This window comes from Danio rerio, chromosome 7 (assembly GCF_052040795.2).
Source record: "Danio rerio strain M-AB ecotype USA chromosome 7, GRCz13ab, whole genome shotgun sequence".
NCBI lineage: Eukaryota > Metazoa > Chordata > Actinopteri > Cypriniformes > Danionidae > Danio > Danio rerio.
This window is the reverse complement of record NC_141027.1, coordinates 2030001-2045000: the sequence shown is the minus strand read 5'-3', so window position 1 is coordinate 2045000 and position 15000 is coordinate 2030001. Positions and strand designations below refer to the sequence as shown.

Genomic DNA, 15000 nt, shown 5'->3' with positions numbered 1-15000 from the left:
TACTTCCAAAGTAATTCTGCAGAAATCTGCAGATTTTTACCAAAATTCTCCGCAGAAATAGCAAAAAACGTCCGCAGATTCCTAGTTATTGCATATCAAATTTAACAAACCGTTTACTACTAATTTGATGTAATTTTGCTCACATGGATAATTGAATATTAATTAGATGATGTCATTACGCTGCTGTGCCGTCAGCCAATCGTTGCATTGCTGATCATGATTTCGAGGATCGATAGATCTGTCCTTCACAACACACGCAGCGATCTCAGATCAGTTCATCCAGACATTCTAATCTGATTCGCAAACTTGTTTGAAGAACCAAATTAGCAAGAGATCAGTTATCGAGATGAACAGATCCAGGATCTGCCAAATCATCTTAGATCATTTAAGCGAGCTACAAAGAACAGACCCCAGTTTTGAAGAACGAAACGATCCTGGATCGTGTCAAATCGTCAATAACCAAATCCAGCTAACTAAGTAATCCACGTACGAAGAAACACGGACCCCTGGGGTCTGTTCTTCGTAGGTCGCTTAAATGATCTAAGATGATTTGGCAGATCCTGGATCTGTTTATCTTGATAACTTATCTCTCGCTAATTTGGTTCTTCAAACAAGTTCGCGAATCAGATTAGAATGTCTGGATGAACTGATCTGAGATCGCTGCGTGTGTTGTGGAGGACAGATCTATCCATCCTCCAAATCATGATCAGCAATGCAACGATTGGCTGACGGCACAGCAGCGTAATGACATCATCTGATTAATATTCAATTATTCATGTGAGCGAAATTACATCAAATTAGCAGTAAACAGTGTGTTAAATATGACACGCAATAACTGTACACCTTGTTGTGAGCTGTACTGATTACAGTAGCCGTTTTATTTTATTAGTTTAAAAAATAACTTGATTACAAAAGCATTTTGATGTTGGTAAAGGTGTCTGCAACTTTTATGAAGTATCAAATCACCGTCAACAGTCAAAACGTGTTTATGACTGCATAAGTGTTTTATTGCTTTTAAAAAAAAGTCACATATTGTGCATTTCTATTATACACAATTTGTACTAAAGCGATCTAAAAAAGTTCATATCAATAAGTTTTCTCTTTGCACCACCAGATGGCAGTCTTTGTACTTTCATTTCGGAGGTGCAGATTGCATACGTTTTATTAATATATAACTTTATTTATTTTATTAATAACTATAACTTATATATATATATATATATATATATATATATATATATATATAGTTAGAAAATATTTACCATTTTCCCAAGTGTATATAACTACTACTATAAGAAAATATCAGACTTCGGCACATACTATCTTAGCTTGAACTGACCCGATCTAATCCTGTTTATATGAATTGAACCTGCTCCCGACCAGGTTTGAGCTAGCAGAACTGTTACTATGACAACAACTCTCAGATCAGTTTTGAAGAACGAAACGATCCTAGATCACGTCAAATCGTCAATATCCAAATCCAGCTAACTGAGTAATCCAAGTACGAAGAACGGACCCCTGGTTAACAGTCTGCGCAAAATCCAAAACAATAATGTTTATTTTAGCTCACATTGTTGTTGTTAAGGTGAATGATTAATAAACGCAAGTTAATCCACTGAACAGACAGTTTGCTTTAGTAATCTTATATCAGAGTCTGACAGACTGCTTTTGTGTTTGGGCGTTGGCTCTTCTGTTGACGTCAACTTGAGGGTTTCCATACAACTTCATATTAACATTCTTAACCGCGCCCCGCTTACCATTAGCTTGCTATTCGGGAATGATGAACAGAAAATCAGCAATATACAATTTATATATTAAGGATGCACTGATACCAATTTTTTGGAACACATCCAATCAACATACCAAAATGGTATCCGATGGTAATCCGATACAGTGCCGTTTGTTTTTTCAGAGGCATAACAAACGTTTTCGTCACAGTTTTTGTCATTTCAGACAGACTTATATTTAGTTTCCGCATCAGTAAAACACAAAAATCATTGATGAATAATATGATGAAGATTCTGATGATCGGTGGGTGATTGAGCTGTGGTCACCTGCGGGACGTCCAGGATGATGTTGGAGGTGCAGATGTTGGTGATGGTGTTGTTGTTGGGCGCGTGCACCGGGATGCGGGAGGAGCGATGCTGCGGTGTCGGAGGAGGAGCAGCTGGAGGAGCAGCTGGTGGAGGAGATGGAGGAGCGTCCAACACCTCTATAGTCGGCTGAGGAGAAACAAAACAACAGTGAACAGCTGACACCACTAGGGCTGTGCAATATGATGATGCACACACAGCTGGAGTCAGAATTACTCGGTAATACTCCTCCTCTATTCTTTTCCTTGAATATTCAGGATTTATAATATTATTTATGATTCCCTTAATATAGTGAGATTAAATACAGGGAGTGTGTACTGCACCTGAGAGAGCTGCTCAGCTTTATACGCCGCCAGGGCCTTCAGATACTCCGTCTTGGCTGCTTCTGCCTTCCTCTTATACACCTGAGGAAACATCACATCTCAGTCCATCTTCAGGCATTCACTTCATTACTTTTGTATATGACAATTCAGCTGTGTGTTCGAGTAAATCTGCATCTGTGATTATCAGTAAATGTTTTAAACTCATGAGATTAGTTTTATTCAGTGTTATCATCAGCACACACTGAAGAGCCTTTCACACAGAGCACGATAACAACACATATTTAGCTGACCTGTGAATCCAGCTCGTGTAATCTATTCAAATCTAATCAAACAGTGAATTTAGCGATCACTGTCGGTGTAGGGCAGGGGTGTAAAAATTCGTCTCCTGTAGATTTTAGCTCCAGCTTGCCCCAACACACCTGCAAGGATGTTTCTAGAAAGCCCAAAAGCTTGATAAGCTAGCCCAGGTGTGTCTGATTGGGGTTGGAACTAAACTTTGCAGGACACCGGCCCTTAAGGGCCCAATTTGGACATGCCTGGTGTAGGGGAATAAAACCAACACTAATTATTTTCCACATCATTTATAAAGGAGGTTGAAACTAGCACTGGATACACTGGACTTTCTTTCTTTCTTTCTTTCTTTCTTTCTTTCTTTCTTTCTTTCTTTATTTATTTATTTATTTATTTATTTATTTATTTATTTATGCATTTATGCATTTATTTATGCATTTATTTATGCATTGATTGATTTATTTATTTATTTATGCATTGATTTATGCATTTATTTATTTATGCATTTATTTTATATGCATTTATTTATTTTAAAATATTTATTTATTTTATTTTATAACTTTTTTAAATTGTTTTCTTTTATTATTGTTTTCATGATTACTTTTCTGTTTTACTATCTTTCTTTAAGCAGTGTATTTATTTATTTATTTAGTTTGTTGAAGTGGGTTTATATATAAAAAATAAATAAATCACTGTATAAATAAAACTGTGTAAAATAAAGGGGGAAAAAAAGCACTTTTGAATGTTTTTTTTTACTTTCGATTTTCTGATTATGTGTATATTGATTTTATTCTAGCTGAAATAAAAACCAACAAGGCTTTCTCCAGAAGAACAAATAGAGAAAATACTGTGAAAATTTCCTAAATCTGTTCAACATGATTTGGCAAATACTTGACAAAGAAATTTACAAGAGGGTGAATAATTCTGACTTTAACTCGTGCATTGGTCACCTGCTTCTGCTCCTCCCCCAGACTGTCCCACATGGAGGCCACGATCTTGGACACCTCCCCGAAGGTGGCGTTGGGGTTCTGGCCTTTGATGGCGGCCTGTGTGTCCCGGAAGAAGAGCGCATATGCGGAGACAGGCTTCTGCGGCTCATTCGGGTCCTTCTTCTTACGGCCCTTCTTCCCCCCTGCTGGTTTGCGGACAGGAACAGCAGAGCTTGCTGGGAAAACTGGCTGATCCGGCAGAGATGGAGAGACCGAGAGAACTGCAGACGACACGGAGAGAGAGACCGGAGAGTCCACCAGCACACTCTACTGACACACAGACACACAGAGAGAGACACACACATACACACATATATAGAGTGAGAGAGAGAGAGAGAGAGAGAGAGAGAGAGACACACACACACAAACACACAGAGAGAGACAGAGAGAGAGAGAGAGATCAGAATCATAACTTCAGAATATTGTATATCTGTAGAATCACTTCGTGAGATTGTTTAAAATGGTGGTCAAACTATTTAAATTAAATTATATTTAATTAATATTTTATGATAGTTGTGATTTTGCGAACATCTTAACTTTGTAAGATTCCTGCTAATTGTTCCAGTTCGACATGCTACTAAATACTAACATTTTTGCTCGATCATAGTTTAAATAAAAGCGCACCCGTCTGAAGTCGTCCATGTCATCATCGTGTAGCGAATCAGATGGCGAGCCGGTGGCTGACATCGATTGTTCGGGAGACTGTGAATGGGGCAGGATGGCTCCACCCCCCAGATTGAGGCCAAGCTGTGCGCTGAGCTCCGATTGGTCGATGGTGGTCAGCTGATTGTGTCCCAAGAGGCTGTGGTTCATGTCGCTTAGTGGGACGTCGATGGTCATTGGAGAAGAGCTGCTGAACTGAGAACCAATCGGGTGGCCGAGGTCCTGCAACCAGGAATACGAATTAGTAAAACACAAATCATGACGGTAACAGAGTTGACGGTAACAGAGATGACGTTAAGTGTTGACAGTAGCAGAGATTACGGTAACAAAGTTGACGATAACAGAGTTGAAGGTAACAAAGATAGCGGTAACAGAGTTGACCGTAACAAAGTTGATGACGGTAAGAGTTGACAGTAACAGAGTTGGCGGTAACAGTTGACGATAACACAGCAGACGGTAACAGAGATGACTGTAACAGCGATGGCGGTAACAGAGTTGACGGTAACATATGGCGATAACAAAGATGATGGTAACAGAATTGACTGTAACAGAGATTATGGTAACAGATGGCGATAAAAGAGTTGACGATAACAGAGTTGACGATAACAGAGTTGACAGTAACACAGATGGCGATAATAGAGTCAATAGTAACACAAATGGCGATAACAGAAACGACAGTAATAGATGGCGATAACGGAGTTGATGGTAACACAAATGCCGATAACAGAGTCGACAGTAACACAGATAGCGATAACAGAGTCGAGGGTATCTGAGATGATGTTAATAGAGTCGACAGTAACAGATGGCGATAACAGAGTCAACGGTAACACAAATGGCGATAAGTCGACGGTAACAGATGGCGATAACGGAGTTGATGGTAACACAGATGGCGATAACAGAGTCGACGATAACAGATGGCGATAACAGAGTCAACGGTAACACAGATGGCGATAACAGAGTCGACGATAACAGATGGCGATAACGGAGTTGATGGTAACACAAATGCCAATAACAGAGTCGACAGTAACACAAATGGCGATAACAGAGTCAACGGTAACACAGATGGCGATAACAGAGTCGACGATAACAAATGGCGATAACGGAGTTGATGGTAACACAAATGCCGATAACAGAGTCGACAGTAACACAGATAGCGATAACAGAGTCGAGGGTATCTGAGATGATGGTAATAGAGTCGACAGTAACAAATGGCGATAACAGAGTCAACGGTAAACAAATGGCGATAAGTCGACGGTAACAGATGGCGATAACAGAGTCAACGGTAACACAAATGGCGATAAGTCGACGGTAACAGATGGCGATAACGGAGTTGATGGTAACACAGATGGCGATAACAGAGTCGACAGTAACACAGATAGCGATAACAGAGTTGATGGTAACACAGACGGCGATAACAGAGTCGACAGTAACAGATGGCGATAACAGAGTCGACGGTAACAGATGGCGATAATAGAGTCGACGGTAACACAGATAGCGATAACAGAGTCAACGGTAACACAGATGGCGATAACAGAGTCAACGGTAACACAGACGGCGATAACAAGGTCGACAGTAACAGATGGCGATAACGGAGTTGATGGTAACACAGATGGCGATAACAGAGTCGACGGTAACAGATGGCGATAACAGACTTGATGGTAACACAGATGGCGATAACAGAGTCAATGGTAACACAAATGGCGATAACAGAGTCGACTAACAGATGGCGATAACAGAGTCGACAGTAACACAGATAGCGATAACAGAGTTGATGGTGACATAGATGGCGATAACAGAGTCGACAGTAACAGATGGCGATAACAGAGTCGACGGTAACAGATGGCGATAACAGAGTCAACGGTAACAGATGGCGATAACAGAGTCGACAGTAACACAGATAGCGATAACAGTGTCAACGGTAACACAAATGGCGATAACAGAGTCGACTGTAACAGATAGCGATAACAGAGTCGACAGTAACACAGACGGCGATAACAAGGTCGACAGTAACAGATGGCGATAACAGAGTCGACGGTAACAGATGGCGATAACAGAGTCAACGGTAACACAGACGGCGATAACAAGGTCGACAGTAACAGATGGCGATAACGGAGTTGATGGTAACACAGATGGCGATAACAGAGTCAACGGTAACAGATGGCGATAACAGAGTCAACGGTAACAGATGGCGATAACGGACTTGATGGTAACACAGATGGCGATAACAGAGTCAACGGTAACAGATGGCGATAACGGACTTGATGGTAACAGATGGCGATAACAGAGTCAACGGTAACACAAATGGCGATAACAGAGTCGACTGTAACAGATGGCGATAACAGAGTCGACAGTAACAGATGGCGATAACAGAGTCGACAGTAACAGATGGCGATAATAGAGTCGACAGTAACACAGATAGCGATAACAGAGTCAACGGTAACACAGATGGCGATAACAAGGTCGACAGTAACAGATGGCGATAACGGAGTTGATGGTAACACAGATGGCGATAACAGAGTCGAGGGTATCTGAGATGATGGTAATAGAGTCGACAGTAACAGATGGCGATAACAGAGTCGACGGTAACAGATGGCGATAATAGAGTCGACGGTAACACAAACGGCGATAACAAGGTCGACAGTAACAGATGGCGATAACGGAGTTGATGGTAACACAGATAGCGATACCAGTCAACTGTAATCCAGATGGCTATAACAGAGTCGAGGGTATCTGAGATGATGGTAATAGAGTTGACGGTAACAGAGATGGTGATACCAGAGTTGACAATAGCAAAAATGTGGATTCATTTGTAATTAAGCATAAAAAGTAAAAAAAAATGTATTGAATTAGTAGTATAGTAATATGTAATACAGTAATTTGCAGTATGGTCATTTGTTATAGTATTTTGTAGTTTAGTAATTTTCAGCAGAGTAACAGAGTGTGCAGTCACCAGTGTGGAGGTGAGCAGGGGGCCGCCGCTCTGCTGGCCCATCAGACTCAGGTGCTGCAGGGTTTGTGACGGAGCGCTGATGAAGGTGGAGGCGAAGGATGGGTCGTTTCCTCCGACCACAGCGTCTGCAGACACACCGGGGGACGAGCCGCCGTCCGCCAGATCCCCGAAATGAGAAACCACATCCGACACGCTCAGAGCCGAGTCCGGGTCCAGGGAGATCGGCGGGATCTCGAACTCCTCATCGCCCAGACTCGGCGTGTGAAACGTCTGCAGACACACCAGAGGTTAACTCAGCAGTGCGTGTCAGTGTTTGTATGAGTGTGTATTCTGACTGGGTGCATGTGTTTAAGTGGGTGTGTGTCTGAGTGAGTGTGTTTGTGTGTCTTAGCGAGATGTGTTTGAGAGTAGGTGTGTGTTTGCGAGTATGTTTTGAATAAGTGTGTGTCTATGTGTCTGAGTTAGTATGCGTTTTTGTTTGTCTGAGTGAGTGTGTGTGTGTGTCTGTGCGTGTCTGTGTGCCTGAAGGAATGTGTTTGTGAGCATGTGTGTTTGTGTGTGCAAGTCTCTGACTGTGTGTATGTGTGTCTGACTGAGTGTGCATGTCTGAATGAGTGAGTGAGTGTGTGTGTGTGTGTGTGTGTGTATGTATGTGTGCGAGTGTTTGCAAGTGTGTCTACATGTGTGTGCTTTTGAGTTTGTGAGCATGAGTGTGTGCGAGTCTGAATGAGTGTGATAGTTTTGTTATTAGTACATATCTGTGTGTGAATGTTTGTCTGTATGTGTGTGCGCGCGTGTGTTTGTGAGTGAATGTTTGTTTTATTGTTAGTATGTATCTGTGTGTGTCTCTATGTGTGTGCGTGTCTCTGTCTGTACGTGTGTGTGAATGTGTGTTTGCATGTCTGAGTGAGTGTGTTTGTGAGCATGTTTGTCTATAAACGTGTGTGTGTGTGTGTGTGTGTGTGTGTGTGTGTGTGTGTGTGTGTGTGTGTGTGTGTGTTTGAGTTTGTGTGTGTGTTCAGCCGCACCTCTGAGGAGGACAGGAAGTGATGACCCTCTCCGCTGATTGACAGGTAGCTGTCATTGGCTCCCGGGAACTGAAACACAAACTCAAAATCAGTCAATATCGCAGAAGAACGTCTCAAATGAATCAGTGTATGCTGATTTACGTAATTTAATGCTTAAACATGAACTTATACAGCGATTTAACCCTATAAAGAACTCTCTAACAGATGAAGGAGCCTCATGTCGTGTGCATCTGACGGGGGAAATAAAGCGCAGTCACGGGGGATTTTCACCTTCTGGACGGCGTCAAATCCGTTAAACGCCTGAGGATCCAGAAACTCCGGTTCACCGGGCTGCCCGGTTCCGTCCGACAGATCCGAGTAAAAATTCAGGTCCATATCGAGCTGTCAGAGAGCAGGAAACACCGACAACTCGCGACTTTGACGGACAGCAGACGGAAAACGTGCGGCGTGACGTCACGAAGGCCGAGACGGGCACGCGCGTTCGACCATCTCGGCGGACTTCAGGCCGGTCGAGCACAAACGAGCAGTGAAAACACTGAAAACCGCAGAAAAACGCAGATCCCGAGCCTCACAATACAGCAGAATCAAGCAGAATCTGATGATCCACAGCAGTGTCCGCACTCAAGCCACTGACAGGACAACTCGCGCGCGCGCGCGCGCGCAGACCATCCTATACGAGCAAACACAACAACACTTGAGCACTAATGTTTACAAACACGCGGATATAATGATGTATGGTGATAAAATAATATGTAATAGTGATAATAATCACACGCGCTCACAGCTGACGCGCTCGCCGTTTACAGCTGATCTCAGCAGTGCAGACCAGACAGGAGCAATCGAGCTGGAGAACCCGATGTCAGAATTCAGGGGGGCCCACATAATACTGCATCCTAAACGACCGCTATGCTCATGTCCTGTCAATCATCTCCAAACATCATCCACAATTCTTTCATACTTGATTTATCACAATATTGTAGACTCATCTGTGTGTTAATCTGTCATGCGTGAGTCTTTCATACAGAGAAATCTCCTCAGGTGTTTAGATCATTCATTCAGAAGTCCAAACACGTCTTTATATAAGTTCACATTGTGTGGCAGATGAAATATAACAGGGAAATGTGATTTTAATATTTAATATATATGCCAGATATTAATTAATAGTCATTCAAACATCTTTACTGAAGCCTCTCTACTTGACGATTGGTCTCGCGCGTCCGCCATGTTTGTAGTTTGTTTACACTTTTTACCCGCATCTGTAGTTCTAATCGAGGTTTGCAGCATACTAACGCTATTTTCCAATACTATTCAGGATGTATACTATGTATACAGCTGAAATATTTTATTTAATTATTCATTTGTTATTAATTTACATCAATAATTAAGCACAAATACTTAATACTAGGATAAAGTACAGTAAAAATCTACATTACACGTAATTAACAGGTAAAATATGTAGAGAAATGACATTTGCAACAAAAATTAATATACTATTATGTTACATAATATAAATATCAGTATTGGGTTAAAACATAATTTTAAGATTCACAATTTTAGGCCCATCTTACTCTTAAAAAATAACTCAAAATAACTAGATGACGGAAATAACTAAATAACAAAGGTAACAGATTTTGTTACATTTTTAAGTGACTTACGAGTGTAATATATAACTTTTTCACCCAATAATACTGATAAATATTATGATATTATAATGAGGTTTGTTTTTTACTTTACTTACATTTATGGATATGCAACTTTGCATTAAATTAATAATGTATTACTCATTTTCTTTATTATTAATACAGCAATATTAATATATATTTAAGGGAATATCAACCTAATAAAACCAAATAATTAATACATGTTCTAAACACAAAGGGTCATTACTATTAATTATATACACATTAAGCGGCCACTTTATTAGGTACACCTGTCTAACTGCTCGTTAACGCATATTCTAATCAGCGAATCACATGACAGCAGCTCATTGCATTTAGGCATGTAGACATGGTCAAGACCATCTGCTGCAGGTCAAAGCGAGCATCAGAATGGGGAAGAAAGGAGATTTAAGAGACTTTGAACGTGGCATGGTTGTTGCTGCCAGACGGGCTGCTCTGAGTATTTCAGAAACTGCTGATCTACTAGGATTTTCACGCACAACCATCTCTAGGGTTTACAGAGAATGCTCCGACAAAGAGGAAATATCCAGTGAGCGGCAGTTCTGTGGGCAAAAATGCCTTGTTGATGCCAGAGGTTTATTAAAAATAATAGTTTTATTAAAATTAATTTTACTCTAAGACATGGACGCAAGCTTAAATGCTATTTAAAGGGACAGCACACATTTAAAAATGAACAAATACCTACTTTTAAGTGGATTCAACACCATTTGTGCGTTTATTTTCACTATTAGACACAAAGTAAGATATTTTGAAGAATGTCTGAAACCAGTTACTAGGCCTGTTACGATATCTATATTATAATATAATGCACCAAAATATATTGCAATAAACTATATTATTGTCATTTTAAGACCACCACTCACTATGTAGTGCCAGAATGACAATCTAATAATGCAAAAAGAGCACATCAAATTCTATTCTTAAAAATATTAGATTTAATTATAGTCATGTTAACAGTTTAATAATCAGCCACTGGAGTCAGAATGTGAAAAGGCATGAACAAAATGAATTATAATTAATATGTTAACAGAAAAGTGCAAGGTAAAGAGTAACAGAGGCTGCGACATCCGCTATCAGATCTATTTTCAACTGTCAGACAGCCACATGAGAATATACTATAGTAATATACAGTAAATACTACAGTGTTTATTAACCACACTGACACTGATAACTCCAATAGAGATCGAGATGTTGCAGCTTTAATGATGCTTGAATTGGTTTTTATGTATGGGTAATATATATTGCATCACCAGAAATGATTAAGATCATGTCCATGTGGTGTTCGATAAGTCCATATATTAATAATTATTACCAGTAACCGTTGACACCAAGGACACCATCATTGACACCGAGGTAAAGTTAGTTTGACGTTTGACATTCATTAGACATTCGATTTTAAACCAATCAAATTCTTTGCTCCTGTTATAGTTTGGGCCATAAATATGTCAGATGGACATAAATGTGTGCCTTTTATGCTGATCAAAGCTTAATTTCTTGCTTAAATTGTAATTAATCATTAATCATAATTATACAATAAAACCAGGAACAAAAAACCAGGAACAAAATGTTCAGAAAAACATCCTGGTTATTGCACAAGACTCTGTTTATTTATTTTTAATTATATTGTAAATCACTTTTATTGTTAAAATGGTAAAAGTCAATTAACCTCCGACATCATTTGGGATAAAATATTCAAATCAACTCTAAAAAAATGTCTAAATATTATTCTCTATGATGCACAAGATTTGTTTTTTACAGTTTTGCCTTTGTTGTTTTTATATACAGTACTAAATCTGTATTTTTATTAAGTTGAACACACTGTAAACACTTAAATGAATTAAACTCTGACACCATTTGAGATAAAATGTTCAAATCAACTCTAAAATTGTCTAAATATTATTCTCTATGATGTACAAGATTTGATCTTTACAGTTTTGCCTTTGTTGTTTTTATATACAGTACTAAATCTGTATTTTTATTAAGTTGAACACACTGTAAACACTTAAATGAATAACACTAAGACACCATTTAAGATAAAATGTTCAAATCAACTCTAAAATTGTCTAAATATTATTTTCTATGATGCACAAGTTTTGTTTTTTGCAGTTTAGCTTTTGTGGATTTTATATATAGTAATACAATCATATTTTCAATATATATATGATACACTGTAAACACTTAAATTCATTAAACTCTGACATTATTTGAGGTAAAATATTCAAATCAACTCTAAAATTGTCTAAATATTATTCTCTATGATGCACAAGATTTGAAGTTTACAGTTTTGCCTTTGTTGTTTTTATATACAGTACTAAATCTGTATTTTTATTAAGTTGAACACACTGTAAACACTTAAATGAATAACACTAAGACACCATTTAAGATAAAATGTTCAAATCAACTCTAAAATTGTCTAAATGTTATTCTCTATGATGCACAAGCTTTGTTTTTTACAGTTATGCCTTTGTTGATTTTATATACAGTACTAAATCCATATTTTCAGTATATCGGATACACTTTCAACCCTAAAATGAATTAAACCCTGACACCATTTGAGGTAAAATATTCAAATCAACTCTAAAATTGTCTAAATATTATTCTCTATGATGCACAAGCTTTGTGTTTTACAGTTATTCACAATGATGACAGTCTTCATTTTAGGTGGTGACCTGTGCCTTTAATAAGTAACTGGCCACCCCTACAACCGACAGTGGTATGCGCCGTGGCCCTTTAAAGAGATTAAAGGCGCTCCGTGCTCCACATCTGATCTGTAATGAGTCCTGAATCTCTCAGATGCTGTTATAAATGCAGTTTAAACGTTTTACTCGTTTAATAAATGATGATATATTAAAATATGAGAGAAGCGCGTGTATGACAGCGGCGCTATGTGTTTAAATGAACGGTGTCACGTGAGTTTGAGGAGTTTAAAGAAGCAGCGCGCTGTATATATTTATATATAGATTAATTTAATCACCTGCATAGACATTTACACACCGAGTAAACATGAGACGAGTGTGTGTGTCAGGAGTGTGTTCACACTTATCGAGCTCTACAAACACACACAGTGATCTGCGTCCTCTTACCTCCATACTCCGCGGAATCACAGCTTTATTCTCTCCACCTTTCAGTATTGTTTATGTCCGATTAAAAGCGATTATCCCCGAGAAAACACAAACAAATCACTAATCATGGCTGCGACTTCCGGGTTGGAGACGAACGGACGTGACGCCGTATGAAATCGCGCCCCGGCTCGGTTGTTGCTAGAAGGGATACAGCTTCGGCCTCACGTTGGAACATAATTATTTATATAATTTATTAAATGGCACATTTTATTTTATTAATGTCTACTCCTACCCCATCTATAAACGCAACCATCACAGAATTGTGAAAACATAATTATACTGCGTATTATTCATATTGTTTATTAACTCACGTGAAATTTAATTGTTATAACGTCTAACCCTGCCCCAGCCCTAAACCTAATCATCACAGTAATGTAAAAATTACTAATTATTGTTGTAGTGAATCACAAATTATGCAATATTGAGGTGAGTATCCGCAGCTGTATCTCATCTAGACTTCACTGACACCCGCGGCAGAGCATAGAATGACCAAGAAGCGACACTCTAGTGCGATTTGGTAAACAGCCAATAGGTGGCGCCATTTTGGAATGAAAATTACAATAGAACAACAGCATATTATAAGTGTGTGGAATAAACAATTAAAAGTGCTGATGATTGCGATAATAAGTGTTGTATATTGTCGTCTTTCAGGTTGTATCTCAGCTTTAATGCACTTTTTAAATAAATAAATAAAAAACAAAGCAGCTGGCAGCCGATCGCTTTCACTCCAAAATGGCGGAATCCGGGGCTGCTGTTGTCGCCTCTTGGTCATTCTCAGCTCTTTGCCCGCGGAAACAATCACCATGGCGACCAGTTTTTTACGAAGACCAGAAGAACGAGGTAAACAGGTAAAGTGAGGTTTTTATTTGAATTCACTGTAATTCATTTTAACCCTTCATACTGTATAGCTTATAGCGTAGTGTTTTTTGTAAAGCGGTTTTCTGTTGTAAATTCTCACTCGTAGCTGTGCTTTTAATCGCCATATGCGTTCATGTTTATAAACCAATTATATAAACAACGATTATATATTGCTTAAATATTCATAAATGTTCCACCTAAAGTTAATTTTAACGTGAAAGTTTGGTGTTTAATTCATTTCAACAGAGAATTCATTATTTAACTGATTTTACCGATTACACTCGCGTTTCCATGGAAATGACGTCACTAATTTGAAGAATGTTCATCAGCCAATCAGAAGCTTTGTTATCTTTATTGTTTATTCGTTCATTTTCTTTTTGGCTTTGAACCGCCAACTTGTCCAGCATATTTTTTTATGCAGCGGATGCCCTTCCAGCTGCAACCCATCACTAGAAAACACTCATACACTCTCAAACACTACAGAAAATTTAGCCTACCCAATTCCTGTATATCCCCTATACCAAGTCTTTGGACTGTGGGGGAAACCAGAGCACCCGGAGGAAACCCACGCCAACACGGGGAGAGCATGCAAACTCCACACAGAAACACCAACTGACCCAGCCTAGGCTCGAACCAGCGATCTTCTTGCTGTGAGGTGACTGTGCTACCCACTGCGCCACCGTGCTGCCAAATTAACCAATCAATACCAGGAAATTAAATGCATTTAAGTAGAGATACTGTCTCATAGTCAGTTGGTATTTTTGTGTGGGTTTCCTCCGGGTGCTCTGGTTTCCCCTACTGTCCAAACACATGCAATATAGGAACATTGGGTAGGCTAAATTGTCCATAGAGTATGTGTGTGAATGAGTGTGTCTGTGGGTGTTTTCCAGTGAAGGGTTGCAGCTGGAAAGGCAAACATGTAAAAAAATAATATATAAAAGATTTCCGTCTAAAGTGTGTTTAGCTATCAGAAGTATGTGATGGTACTAATTTATTAATTTCTG

General features: G+C 39.1%; 1 protein-coding gene and 1 long non-coding RNA gene across 3 annotated transcripts in view; one reads left to right on the top strand and one right to left on the bottom strand.

Annotated features, from left to right (window-relative positions):
* Positions 1–13227, bottom strand: part of tox4b (TOX high mobility group box family member 4 b) — a 26152-nt gene extending 12925 nt beyond the window's left edge. Inside the window, 7 exon segments of one of the 2 annotated variants that reach the window (NM_001441643.1) lie at positions 2055–2222; positions 2417–2497; positions 3658–3966; positions 4321–4581; positions 7310–7579; positions 8338–8406; positions 13100–13227. In NM_001441643.1, the coding sequence (NP_001428572.1) occupies positions 2055–2222; positions 2417–2497; positions 3658–3930 (522 nt within the window). In that variant the 5' untranslated portion in view covers positions 3931–3966; positions 4321–4581; positions 7310–7579; positions 8338–8406; positions 13100–13227. 2 annotated transcript variants of the gene reach the window in all.
* On the top strand, positions 4082–6126 carry LOC147842911 (uncharacterized). The gene is made up of 3 exons (XR_015495359.2): positions 4082–5117; positions 5203–5581; positions 5634–6126. It is a non-coding gene; the product is annotated as an uncharacterized LOC147842911 (long non-coding RNA).
* Positions 13228–15000: the final 1773 nt, after the last annotated feature.